Raw genomic sequence first — 12,489 nt, forward strand, 5'->3', positions numbered from 1 at the left:
ATACTGAGTCACATCTGGCTCAGATGATTCAAATACCATGTTATTGTAGGTAAAACAGTTTGATTATTGGCAGACAGACATTTCAGTGCTCATAAACCGTCTTGGTAAACTTTCTTACAGTGCAGTCTGTCACCAGAGGATTTAACTGATCTCCAGTGGAAGCACATTTACCAATAAGACTTCAGCAGCAGATGCTGTTTTTGTCTTTCCCACAAGGCCCGCAGTGATTCATTCTGTCTCCACTGTACCACACACTGTGCTGTACATGCCGTGTATACCGTGAAATGCTCGAGAAAAGGAAGCGCAGATTTCTGCTAATGCCAATGTCCCCCTGGCAAGCTCTGACTGCAACTTTGGGGTTATAATGATTACACTGACTTACAATGCTACAGCCAGTGTCATAATTCATGACTCAATCAATTGAGGAGCATGGGGGGTGGGGAAAACGGTTTGATGCTCGGACATCTCTCTGTGGACATACAGTATGTCCATACGGACAGGACAGGTACTTAAAGGATCAGTCTCAACAGTGTTTGTTGTGTCTTTGAGCCACCAGGGACTCACTAATCTGTGGCTCAGGGCACCTGTCAGTCACTGAGCTCCCTGGATACTAGGGTAATTATTACTTATTTGTTACAAAAACTCATCAGGCAGCAGCGCTGCAGCCTCATTGCTGCTTTGATAGATAAGAACTGGACAATACTGTGATCGTCCCTGAAATTCCTATCTTACCTTAACCCTGTCACGCATAGCGGTCACAACAGTGGACAGTCATTCAAAAGCTGTGTTCTTGTATATGCATGGGTTTTAATGGTATAGTCGCACATCAACCACCACAGTGGACGCTAGTGCGTCATCCCATACACTGCCACCCGCTGGCCGGCCATTGTAAGTGCAACACAAATGTCTCAAAACCAAGACGGCCAACGGAAGGCCAGAGACGCTGAGCAGCTCAGGAAATACCTTGCCAATCCTTCTACAGTAGGAGACCCTTGCAGGTAAATAAAATTTGGTAACATCAAGTAACAACTAAGGAGTGATACAATTGTTAAAATATCCATTTTATTCATTTGTGTGTTCTTCAGTTGAAAACTCAAACGCATGCTGCCCACCCGAGTGGACATGTGAAGAACGTTTGAAATGCCTAAAGAGAAATAAAAACACTACGATACGACATCCGATTTCAGCTTGATTTGAAATTTCTCAGTGTAAAGTGTGTATCGAGCCGCAGTTTGGAGTGAAGTGAAACGCACATGCGATGAAACAACAATGCGAACGTGGAGGTTACAGAAACCCCTCGTGTCTCAATTGACCTCAATTGCTTTCACGACGGTTCTCACAAAAGTCCAAAAAGTCTGTCTAACAACACACCAACAATTCAGTTCAGTTCAGCTCCATTTATACAGCGCCAAACTATAACAGAAGTTATCTCAGAGCACTTTATAATATCAGACAATAACAGCTTCATCGACCCAGAGTACTGTCAGAGAAAATGTTCTCCAACCTCTCTTTCGGGATATTAATATCAGAATTACATACAAAAATATTTTTTTATGTATGTGCATGTATAACACTGATCTCAAAAGAGTGCGCTTGAACAGTACACACACTTATGATGTTTGCCTCATATGTATACACATATGTGTGCCGTATGTTATGCCGGAGCTGTCATTCAGAGTGACTTTTGAGGCGTCCTGCCTAACAACACCCCTTAAGATTTTTATATTTTTATTTTTTTAAACCTGAGACGCTCACCCCCGAGTGGCTTATCACTTAAGTACTCCCTCTCTGATCAATCGCGGAGGCAATGTTTTGATCGTACGTCATTTTCAGAAAGTACTCCGCCTCTTCGGGATCATTAAGCTTCAGCAAATCCTCAGGACGAGTAAAGAAGAAGGTGGTGACGGCCACGAGTGCCGTGGTCACTTGTGTGTGTGTGTGTGTGTCTGCCGCCGTTTGATCATATTGATGGAATTCTCTCTTGATTGATCACTGCTCTTTGGCTCTGGGTCAGGCAGCATGCCTTTAAAGGACTGTTATCTCGGGGGGGAAGAAGAGTAACTGACTGTTAAGCTTCTAAAGTGCTTGTTTATGATACTGAATTGCATGTAGATAAACTCTTTGAGTTTCTGTAGGTGGAGCCCGTATCTCCATCCATTCAGCCATGTTTGCCTGCTAACAAACTGCCGTCAGTTTATTTTCGAAATAAACTGGAATAAGATCATTGGAAAAAACAGGTTTAGCACCAGTTCAATGATCAACAGGTTGAGGTTTGGATTTGGGCAAGAAAATACACATTTGGTCAAAAGAGAGGAAACCTGGTTGGAATTGAGGCGCAATGTGCAAAAATCGACACAACAAAATAAGACTTTTTTGGGGGGGGGGGGGGGTTTCATCAGTAATTTCTTATCTCCAAAATGTTTGTAGAAAAGAGCGAAAATGAGTGGGTGATCAGGACCATTGATGATGTGTTGTGGGTCATAAAATAGCAATATAACACAAGTGGCATTTGGAAAACGGCAGATATACGTTTTTCCAACAGAGATAGTGGTAGCCTTTTGGAATTTAGGAAGGCCAGAGAGATGCAACACTAGGTCCCCAGCTGGATTTGAACCCGAGTTGACCCCCCCCAAAAAAAAAGCCACATGGATGACCCTCAAAAAATGGGTTTTATGGAAATTATTTTCTATATGCTACTGATTTATTTTGGCAAATATGTTTTGTGGGGGAAATCCAATTGCTGCCAGGATTAGGTTTTTCCAAGTCAAGCGTGCGACCATCTTACACTGCGCGTAGATTGTAGGGAGGGTGGTAGGGGGTTGGGACGGATGGCGGGCATACAAAGCACGGGACTTAGATCCCCGGGACTGGGGGTTTTCATCACATGTGGGTTAGGGTTAGGTTTAGTTAAGGAAAAGATTGTGGTTCCAGTTAAATGTTAATGATATAATATAGTATAATCAGTGATGGAAAGCAACTGAGTACATTTGAGTACAAGTGCTGTACTTAAGAACAATTCTGAGGTAGTTGCACTTTACTTCAGTATTTCCATTGAATGCTACTTTGTACTCCACCACAGTTACTTGACAGCTATAGTTACTAGTTACTTTTTCAGATTAGGGTTTTACAAACAAAACACTAGATCAACATATAAAATGCGATGCCGCGTTATAGATTTTACTAGCCAAAAGTATGAAACTCATGTCTATGTGTTAATGCGTCTATAATAATGGTCCAGCCATGTAATGATATAACAACGACAGGGCCCAACCTGACAAACAAATACTTTTGTACTTCTTAAACGTAAAATGTTAATTATGCTTCAGTTCACACACACACACACAGTCCTCATCCATCTTAGGCTTTGGGACTTGTTATGTATGTCCTGATGGCCAGCTCCCATACGCCCAATACTTCGCTTCTATTTTCAATCCAGTATATTATTAGAATTATTTATATATAGACTCCCTTTGCATTAGTATTAATTTGTTGGCACACGTTTCATGATCATCGAATCTATGGTTTTCTCATTCCAGTCTTTCTTTTAGTCCTCTATTCGTCCCTTCTTTGGGAGATTAAATAGGGGAACATTTGTAAGTGACGCCCGTTGATGGAATAGAGCCATTTTGGATTTGAAACCTAACCACACCCCCAGACCCATTCAGATGAGAACGAGCAAAATGTTCTCACGTCGGAGGGGTTTTTCCTTTCTCGTCCCTCCTATTGTCGCCTCGCTTATTCTGCTTCATTTCCATATCGCCAGGTCCGTGCAGGCAAGCCAGTCACTTTCCCATTAGACTGCATGTGTGTTCATTCAAACTTACCAACTTAAGACGGTCACCTCCCTTGCACTGACTCACCTTTCTGCGGTGATTCGGCGCTTGGCGTGTTTTGCGAACGGACCCATTTCAAACGCTCAGCTTTCCAATTATAGTACATCCCGCTTAACTGATGCTTATTAATTCCTTCAACCTCATTATGGCATGCAAAATAGGGCTCTCCCATGAGATGAATACTAATGAAGGTGGAAATTTCTTGACGCTGCCGCCTGCCGTCGGAGGGTCTCTCGGTTTAGATGTTTGCTTTAAGCTCCAGCAAACAGACGAATAAATGCCCCTGGAAAAAGAGCATTTCTCCAGTCCACTAGTGAAATCACCGTAAGGGAGCATTGATCAGAATCAGCCGGTCCTGTGGTAATCGCTTGCGACGGGGAGGGGTCGGCAGTACTCGTGCGGCGGTGTGTATGGATTACATCTAGACTTGAAGAGGGTCCTACTGTAGAGTATTTGTCGTTGGAGTAAATAAAGCTCCCCCTGACTGACACTGAGCCAGCAGGACCGGGCCATAGGGCTAACCCAAACAAAACACTTCAATCTCTCACAGTTGTTCTCCACTGCTCCCCGAGGGCTTGATTGATTGATTCGCCAGCCAATCAGAGTGCATTGATCTCAGAACCCAACTCCCCCCCAACTCCCCAGGCCTCCTCTCTGTCCATTCATCTGCTGGCTGTCAGAAGTATTCACTGGAGGGCTGTAGTCCCACGCTTTATAACACACTTCTGTGGCTTTCTGAGGGGGGGGGGGGGGGGGGGGGGACACTTTATAGTGCCTCATATTGTTCCTGGATCCGGGTTGCTTTTGCTATCATGAGGCTCATGGGCCATTCACATACAGTGCCATGATGTTAAAAGCTTGATTAGTCAGGGGTCTTGATTTTTGTTTGTTTTTACCTTTTTATATTTCCTGCATAAACAATGTCGGCGGTCGGAAGCATTTTCAAGACTTGACTTGAATGGACGTAAAACTCTCCTGATTGAATAGTCAACACAAACGCGAGCGACTGGACCAACGCACCTCTTTTTCTCAGCGCTGGGATTTGTTCAGAGTTTGAGAGTGGACGAGAACGGGAAGCTAGCTGTTTATTCATCAGTAAAAACCCAGTTAAAACACAATGGCTCCTTTTGTTTCTACATATAGTATGTTAAGTACAGAAAATAATGGGATGTGACTGTCTGGCGAGGAGTAGATGGAAGGAATTGGACTGATGTGTGACTGATCCTGATCCTCGCTGATCCTTGTTTCACTTTTTCTACTTGAAGAAATGTGCCTTGATTTTTTTTTTTTTGTGTTCATTTGTGTCGTTTTCTTTCAATTTGATTATAAACAGGTTTTAAGGTTTGAGCCAATTTCCTCCAGAACAGGCCAGCTCACTTGCTTGTGACGCTTCTTCCAACTTTAATCAGCGGCAAACGGAAGGCTACGTAATCCTAACTGCTGCGTAACCGTTGTGGCAAGCATCTTTTTCAACTAAGACGATCCAACCCTAATCCCTTATGTCTCTTTCTTTGACAGGGGGGATATTTGAGTCCATCGAGAGTGGCCCATCAGGCGCCGAGGAGCTAGCCTTTAAATTTGCTTTAAACACAATCAACAGGAACAGAACCCTACTGCCAAACACCACGCTCACCTACGACATCCAAAGGATAAACATCTATGACAGCTTTGAAGCCTCCAGGAAAGGTATTTATGTGTCTGTGATTGGGAGCTCTGCCTCCGGCGTCAGTAAGCTCTCGGCTGCTGTGTGTGTGTGTGTGTGTGTATATGCCATGCCATAGCTGCTTTGCATTGTAAATGTATTCTCCATTTGAGGCCTCGTGAGCTCAGATTGTGACAATTATAATCGGGCGAGGGAGAAATGGCTGAGCACTTGAAATGTAAACAGAGAGAATTGATTGGTTCCAGGTAATGACTCAGCGGCAGTAATTCAAAGACCTGTTTGGCCCCCAGAGACAGCAAATAAAGTGCTATAATCTATCAGTTTTGTGTGTGCATCGGGCTGACATTTCAAGTCTCTTATCAATTACGGGCCATTATAACCTGTCTCAGTGATTTAGTCAACTCCCTTATATCAAATAAGGTGATTAGAGCACACAGACGAGCTAATACAAAGATGTGCCGTTATTTGTTCGTCTTCCGAATCCAATTTCATGAAAGTAAGCTCAGATTGATCTCAGCCACAACCTTTAGCTAAAGGTTGTGGAATCAACATCAGTGTCAGATACATTTTTATATACCACATGGCCAAAAGATTTGGACAACTCATTCCAAAGCCATGGGCATGAATCCCAGTACCCATGCTCAGGGGACCGACTCGCAGTCTGCTTTCCAGTGTGTGCAGTTCTTGCAGGCCAGTGAGGTCCCTCCACAATATTATACTACCATTCCTTTGTGGTTCTGGCTTCGTGTACGGGGGCAATTATCGTATACGTTTGCATGTTTGCATTTGATGAACTCTGGTCTCATTACATTTTGTGTTTTACATTATATTATATGACGTATTTGTGATAGATGTCTTTTAGTATGTTTTTGCCAATAAATCCTTAGTCTCGGCGAGGCTTTCCTGTTTAAAGGATAAGGCTGGTGATGTTCCATAGTTGTCCTGATAGTCAACAAATCCCATGACAAAGCCAAATCCAAAAATGCGGTAGTCCGCCACCTCAAAACTTTGTGACTTCCTTACGCTATCTGTGGCCCCCAAGCCCATTGGTTCCTACTCAAGACGTCAAGCTTTAAAAATGGCTCATAGTCTCTCTCTCTTTTTTTTTTTTTAAACAAAAAAGCTCAGTAATTTCCCTAAACAGCAGGACACTAGTTTTTTTTTTTTTAGCAAACATTACTCAATGAGGAGGAAAAAGTGCATTTGTTCAGAGCTATTTTCAGCGGCAGATGAATCCACATTTAGTGCTGTTGCGGCACGGGTAGCACTAATGAATTGTTTCGTTTTTAGTTCTAGGGGATTTCATTATCATTGAGCCTCACGGCCACACCAGATACTGACAGGCCACCACATACACGAAATGCCTCCATTGCCTCTGACTGGCTCATGTAAGGTACGGCTCACCTTCTTGACGACAATTGGCAACCAATCAGAAACAGAACGAATGACAACCTGCGACCGTGACGGTCAGCGCTTCATTTGTAAATCAGGAGAGGCCCGCCGCTCTGGCAGGTCAGGGGGGAGAGACAAAGTCACGGGCTGCGTGAGACAAAGTGACGTGATCTGTCTGTCTGTCTATGACCTCCTCTGCTCTGTCTCGGTAGACAACATTAAATGTTACACAACATTTATTTACAGATTTTGGTAGCGGCGAAGGAGGTGCCGGAACATCCGAAAAAAAACAGGGGCCGGCCCCAATCTGGGGAGGTCCCGGATCCTGTTTTGGCAAATTGAGCTCTGGTGACAGTGCTCGAGTGATTATCTAGTTCGGGCAGTTCGTTTTGGCTCTGCACATGGGATTTGTTGATGATAACAAAAAATATAGAATATCCCGAGCATATCCTTACTGCCAAATTGTTGCATACAGACATAATCCACAGAGCCCTTCTTTACCACAGCTACTCCTGCAGTTTCAGAGCTCCGTAGGAAGTGAATGGACCACTGGTCATCATGAGCATCATGTTGCAAAGTAAAGTAGGAGGGAGCTAACTGGTGAAATGTTTCCCCCTCTGTAGCCTGCGACCAGCTTTCTCTGGGGGTAGCAGCCATCTTTGGTCCCTCTCACAGTTCCTCAGCCAATGCGGTCCAGTCCATTTGCAACGCCCTGGGGGTGCCACACATCCAGACCAAGTGGAAGCACCAGGTGTCGGACAACAGAGACGTCTTCTACGTTAGCCTCTATCCCGACTTCTCCTCCCTCAGCCGGGCCATCCTGGACCTGGTCCACTTCTTCAAGTGGAAGACGGTCACTGTGGTTTATGATGACAGCACTGGTAAGACCACAAACACTTCCTCTACTTTTACTGACAGTTCTTCCCCTCCTTTTCTTTACTTCCAGCTGTCCACTCTTAGCTTGTCCAGCAGTTATCAGGACATCTCTATTCTTCAACCATTTTCATATTGCATACATTAGGATATTTTTTTTTTGTTTTCTGCTGACTTGTGTTTACCTACATTGGATGATCTTACATTTTCACATTTTACTTATCTTATTCCTAAACACTATTCCTATATGCTGTTGTAACTGCATCTTGAGAAAATATAGAAATACAGCAATATGCACACAAAAATTAACTGAACAACATTGCAACGAGCACAAGACCTCTTGCGTGTCGTTTTAAAATACAAGAGTCGGAAACTGACACGACACAGGTTTTCCTACGTAATGACAATTGTTTTATTGGCGGTCAAATAGACAAATAAAATCATCACAAAAATGTCTTGGTATTTATTGTGAACCCATCTCCTCATGCTAAGTGAAACATTTAAGCTTATATACACTTTTTGACATTAGAGGTGAAATCCCAGCATTAAGAGAACCTCGTTGGAAATCACATTGGAATTTGTAATAATGCGAATTACTAAAAATAACTGAAAGTCTTTTCCACAAATTTCACTCATTTTCTCATTTCATACGGCAGAAAACGAGTGCGACAAGATTAATGATTTGCAGCTCTACTGTTTGTGTGTTGTGTTCCCTGTGTTGACACGCACATCCATTTGAATGGGATTGCTCAATACTGTGTGTTTCCTCCATGTGCTTGTGTCTCCTTAGTATTTTGTATTTTCTCAAGCTGAAAAATAGATACATAAAGAAATTAAATTTTTATTTATAACCAACAGATGGAGGTTTTTGGCCAGGTATAGCTGAGCATTGTTATCATTTGTAGATGTTCCATAATTCATGGACGTCAGAGAGTTTGTAAGGCTACAGAAGACATGCCTTCCTTGTTACTCAGGGAAGCGGACCTTGCTATTATTACAGTCCAGGTCACCAGGCGACAAATAAGCCAGCAGGCTGGGTACATGTACCATATGCCAGGGGTCAGGGTGTGCCAGCCTGAAGACAGGCTGCCAGGCTTCCCAGAGCTCCATCCAACAGACACACTGGGACTAGTTTGGCCTGGATCACAGTACTGCAGTGTGTGTTGCAGTGTGTGCACTGTGTTTCGCATTCAGGCCAGCTAAACTCTGCTTTTTTGGAGTCATATGCTAATTGAATGATCAAGAAAACCTGCAAATAGCAATGCAAAATATTGCAGTTCATGAACTCATTTTCTTTGCACAGTTATTTGTAACTACCTCAGCGTGAACCGAGTGGAAGAGAGGGTCTCCAGTCCATCACAGGGCTAACGCACGTAGGTAGTGTTGTACATAAATTCACAGGATAGTGAACCCTGTGAAAAAGACAGCATAATCGTGTCAGATGACGTTGTTGACTGTCGTCTGTATTAAAACAATGTGACGTGGTGAATCCTCTCAGCGGTTTGTTTGGCTGCTCTGTAAACAGATATACCAGGTGTGTTTTGGTGCCCCCAGTGTCATTTAAAACAGAACTATGGAACCGGCATCATTAAAACACACGGAATCATAAGTGAATAAGTGTTACAAACTCAACCAGGACTAAAACGTATTTTATTCCATGTAAGTATTTCTACATGAGGTCACCAAACTACTTGAACCAATAGGAATGGTAACGGTGTAAATCTCACTAACGTGAGGGTCAGAGAGACTCAAGCATAGCTGGGGCATTTCGCGGGGGGCGGGGGGGATGCAAGTACCCAGCGCAGTGTGAACCTCAAATGCATTCCAGATCTGACCAAAAAAGAGGGTGAGCTGAAAACCTGAAAATGAGTATAGCTGGTTCCAAAGCTGTATTTCTGTTGAAGTTAATAAAATGCTGCTTCTTATGGCATCTTAACTTTGTTGTAACCGGGCAAAAGAAAAGGAGAAAGGGTTAGGGTTCGAAGAGGTAGATGGCGGCAGAGGAGGCATAGAGGTAGGCAAGGGTCTTTCATGGGACTTCCTGAATGAGTTGTGACCATAATGTGACATGACCCGTCACCAGCAGTTCATTATGAAAACCTTTGTGTGAGTTAAGAGCAAGGGGACTATGAAACGGTTTACTTGGATACACAACACTTTTTGGTTGCAAACAGAAATCAGAAATCAGATCTAGTCCTTGAACAGGTTCAGGCAGGATTTCTATTCCGTTTTCATTTTCATTCTTTTCTTGTACTTGTTTTTGGAGGAGCATGTTGCCCAATGTACTGAGCAAAGTCAGTGATGCAGAACGTTTATAATATCATAGAATTCTCATGGGTTCTCCCTCTGACCCCCCCCCCCCCCCACCCGCCGTTTTAAACCGTGTCTGCTTTTCGAGAATGGGATATAAAAGGGGAAGGAAACAACCTCTCTCTTTGTGCTGTTTCTCCGCCAAGCGGGGAGCAAACAAACAAATCAATAACCATAATGGCACTCCTCTAACGGCTCAACTTTATAATGGCAAAACCGAGATGGCAGCAGCATGTGTTATTGCTCTCCCAGCCAGCCATAACATCCATACAACTACCTGGAACACTACAGCTGCTACTAGTGCTGCTGCTGCTGCTGCTGCTGCTGCAGTTTGAGTGGGCCATAAGGAAGTACAAGCTACTACACAATAAAACACTGGCTCAGACAGAACTGCTTCTTTCTGCTTTTCACAGTATGGAGTCCATACCTCCATTTATCAGTAACCAAACAACACACTGTATTGTTGTGTTTTTCGGATTAGATAATGCTTACATTTTACCCCCCCCCCCCCAAAAAAAAGCAGATATTGGTATAAAGAAAATCAGTGCAAAGGACCTCTGATACACACCATATGGGGCAAAAATATGAGGACACCACATCATTGCATAACAGTCTTTGGGTTTCCAACTGTTGGTCGAACAAAGCAAATCACGGACTTTTTTTTTTATTTTTTTTTATCATTTATAAGGTTGGCCACTGATGCTGGGTGATAAGGCGTTCCAGTTCATCCCAAAGGAGCTGGATGGGGTTGAGGTCAGGGCTCAGCGTAGGCCAGTCAAGTTATTCCTCCAAACGGGGAACGCATTTCTTTATGGCACTACAAATATCGTTGTATGCTGTATTTCCCTTCATTAGAACTGAGGGGCCTATACCAAACCAAGAAAAACAACAAATATATACGTGTCCAGACATGTTGAATACCCCCCCCCCCCCCAGCATACATTTTATTGTAGACGTCTGACCTTCAAAATCATTGCGTTCGCCGTATTACTTCATGGTTTCTGTCGTGACTCCCTGGAAAGGTTTGTTTGTCTCCCCCCCCCCCCCCCCCCCCCCCCCCCTTCTCCTTCTAACAGAATGAGATAGTATCTAATTGTGATCTGTTACTTCTAAGAGCAGAAGTGGGGTTGTCCCCACTATTCCATAGGAAACATGAATGTAAAAGAAATGATTCATCTTCTGGGGAACATGAATGTGTTTTTTAATTCAATGGTCATGTGCTCATTATGTTTTGGTATGTAGAAATTCCGGCCTGGTGCTTGTGCTGGTGGAAAGGTCAGGGGTCAACAAGATCTTTGGGAATCATCCTCTGGGGACCATGAACATCCACAGCATATGTTGAACAGTACTGGTCGGGAGCTGTTGTGATATTTTAGTCTGGATCCAAGTGTTGGGTGGACAGAATCCCTTGGCCCCACTGCTAGAGGTGCAAACACATCAGGCTCGATATCAGCCTAGTCAACCCCTTTCTGTTAATAACCTGGTTTCTATGGCAGCAGCATCCTGAGGCCGTGCCTGAGGTTGGCGGAGGAAAGAGAAGAGATGCTGTATTACCTCCGGCAATTCACTGTGACTCAGCTCACAGTCATTTTAAAATGCTCTGTACTATTTTGCTCTCCTCTCTTCGCCAGCCTCGGAAACCGCTGGTGATGCTCTGACAGCAAAATGAAATAATCTAAATGCACAATAAATAAAAACGTTGCCGCGCGCTTTCGTCAATTAAATGATAACTCACGGGGTTCTGAATCCGTGTGTCCTGCCTTCTTTCTGGATGTGGTTGGGGCTGTGGCGCTCGAAGAAAGGTCAGCTTGACAGCATGCTCACAAGTAATATTGATGACTGCATGGTGTAATTCCAAAGTGGTCATTTGAGAGAGGCACGAAAATGATTAAGAGACATCTCTGACAAGCTGGGTTGGTATTTAGAGGGTGGGCATGTCTGATCTTTGTTGAATCCTGGGGGGATGTCAGTGGGAATTAGAAGGCTATAGGCAGTAATGGAGACAATGATAAGAATACGTGGCAAACGTAGTTGTTGTGGTAATGTTACCAGTTATAGTAGTAGCAATTGTAGTAGTAGCATTGGTAGTAGTAGTGCTCTAGTAGTAGAAAATGTATTATTATTGGTAATAGCAGTAGCTACTGGACCTACTTCACCTACTTCACCTGCCATATACGACCTCACTATTTATTCTTTAAATGTTTCAGTGCAATACATATATATATACACATACGTATACATTGTTATTGTATATATTTTTTACTTTATTTTTCACTTAAATACTGTAAATGTGTATATTTTAATTTTCTGTTTCTTATTTTTATATTTTGTACATACTTTTAGCTCTAAATTATGCTACTTTCTACTCTTGAATGGGAGCACCGGTACTGTACAATTTCCCCCCGGGGAAGTATTTCT

At 43.3% G+C, this 12,489-nt stretch overlaps 1 protein-coding gene across 2 annotated transcripts in view; it reads left to right on the top strand.

Moving 5' to 3' along the window:
* Positions 1–12,489, top strand: part of grik2 (glutamate receptor, ionotropic, kainate 2) — a 207,132-nt gene that overhangs the window by 55,203 nt on the left and 139,440 nt on the right. For both annotated transcript variants that reach the window (XM_070911928.1, XM_070911929.1), the window contains exons 2-3: positions 5,352–5,519; positions 7,512–7,769. In XM_070911928.1, coding sequence (XP_070768029.1) covers positions 5,352–5,519; positions 7,512–7,769 — 426 coding nt within the window. The remainder of the gene's footprint in view (positions 1–5,351; positions 5,520–7,511; positions 7,770–12,489) is intronic.

This window comes from Enoplosus armatus, chromosome 9 (genome assembly GCF_043641665.1).
Source record: "Enoplosus armatus isolate fEnoArm2 chromosome 9, fEnoArm2.hap1, whole genome shotgun sequence".
NCBI lineage: Eukaryota > Metazoa > Chordata > Actinopteri > Centrarchiformes > Enoplosidae > Enoplosus > Enoplosus armatus.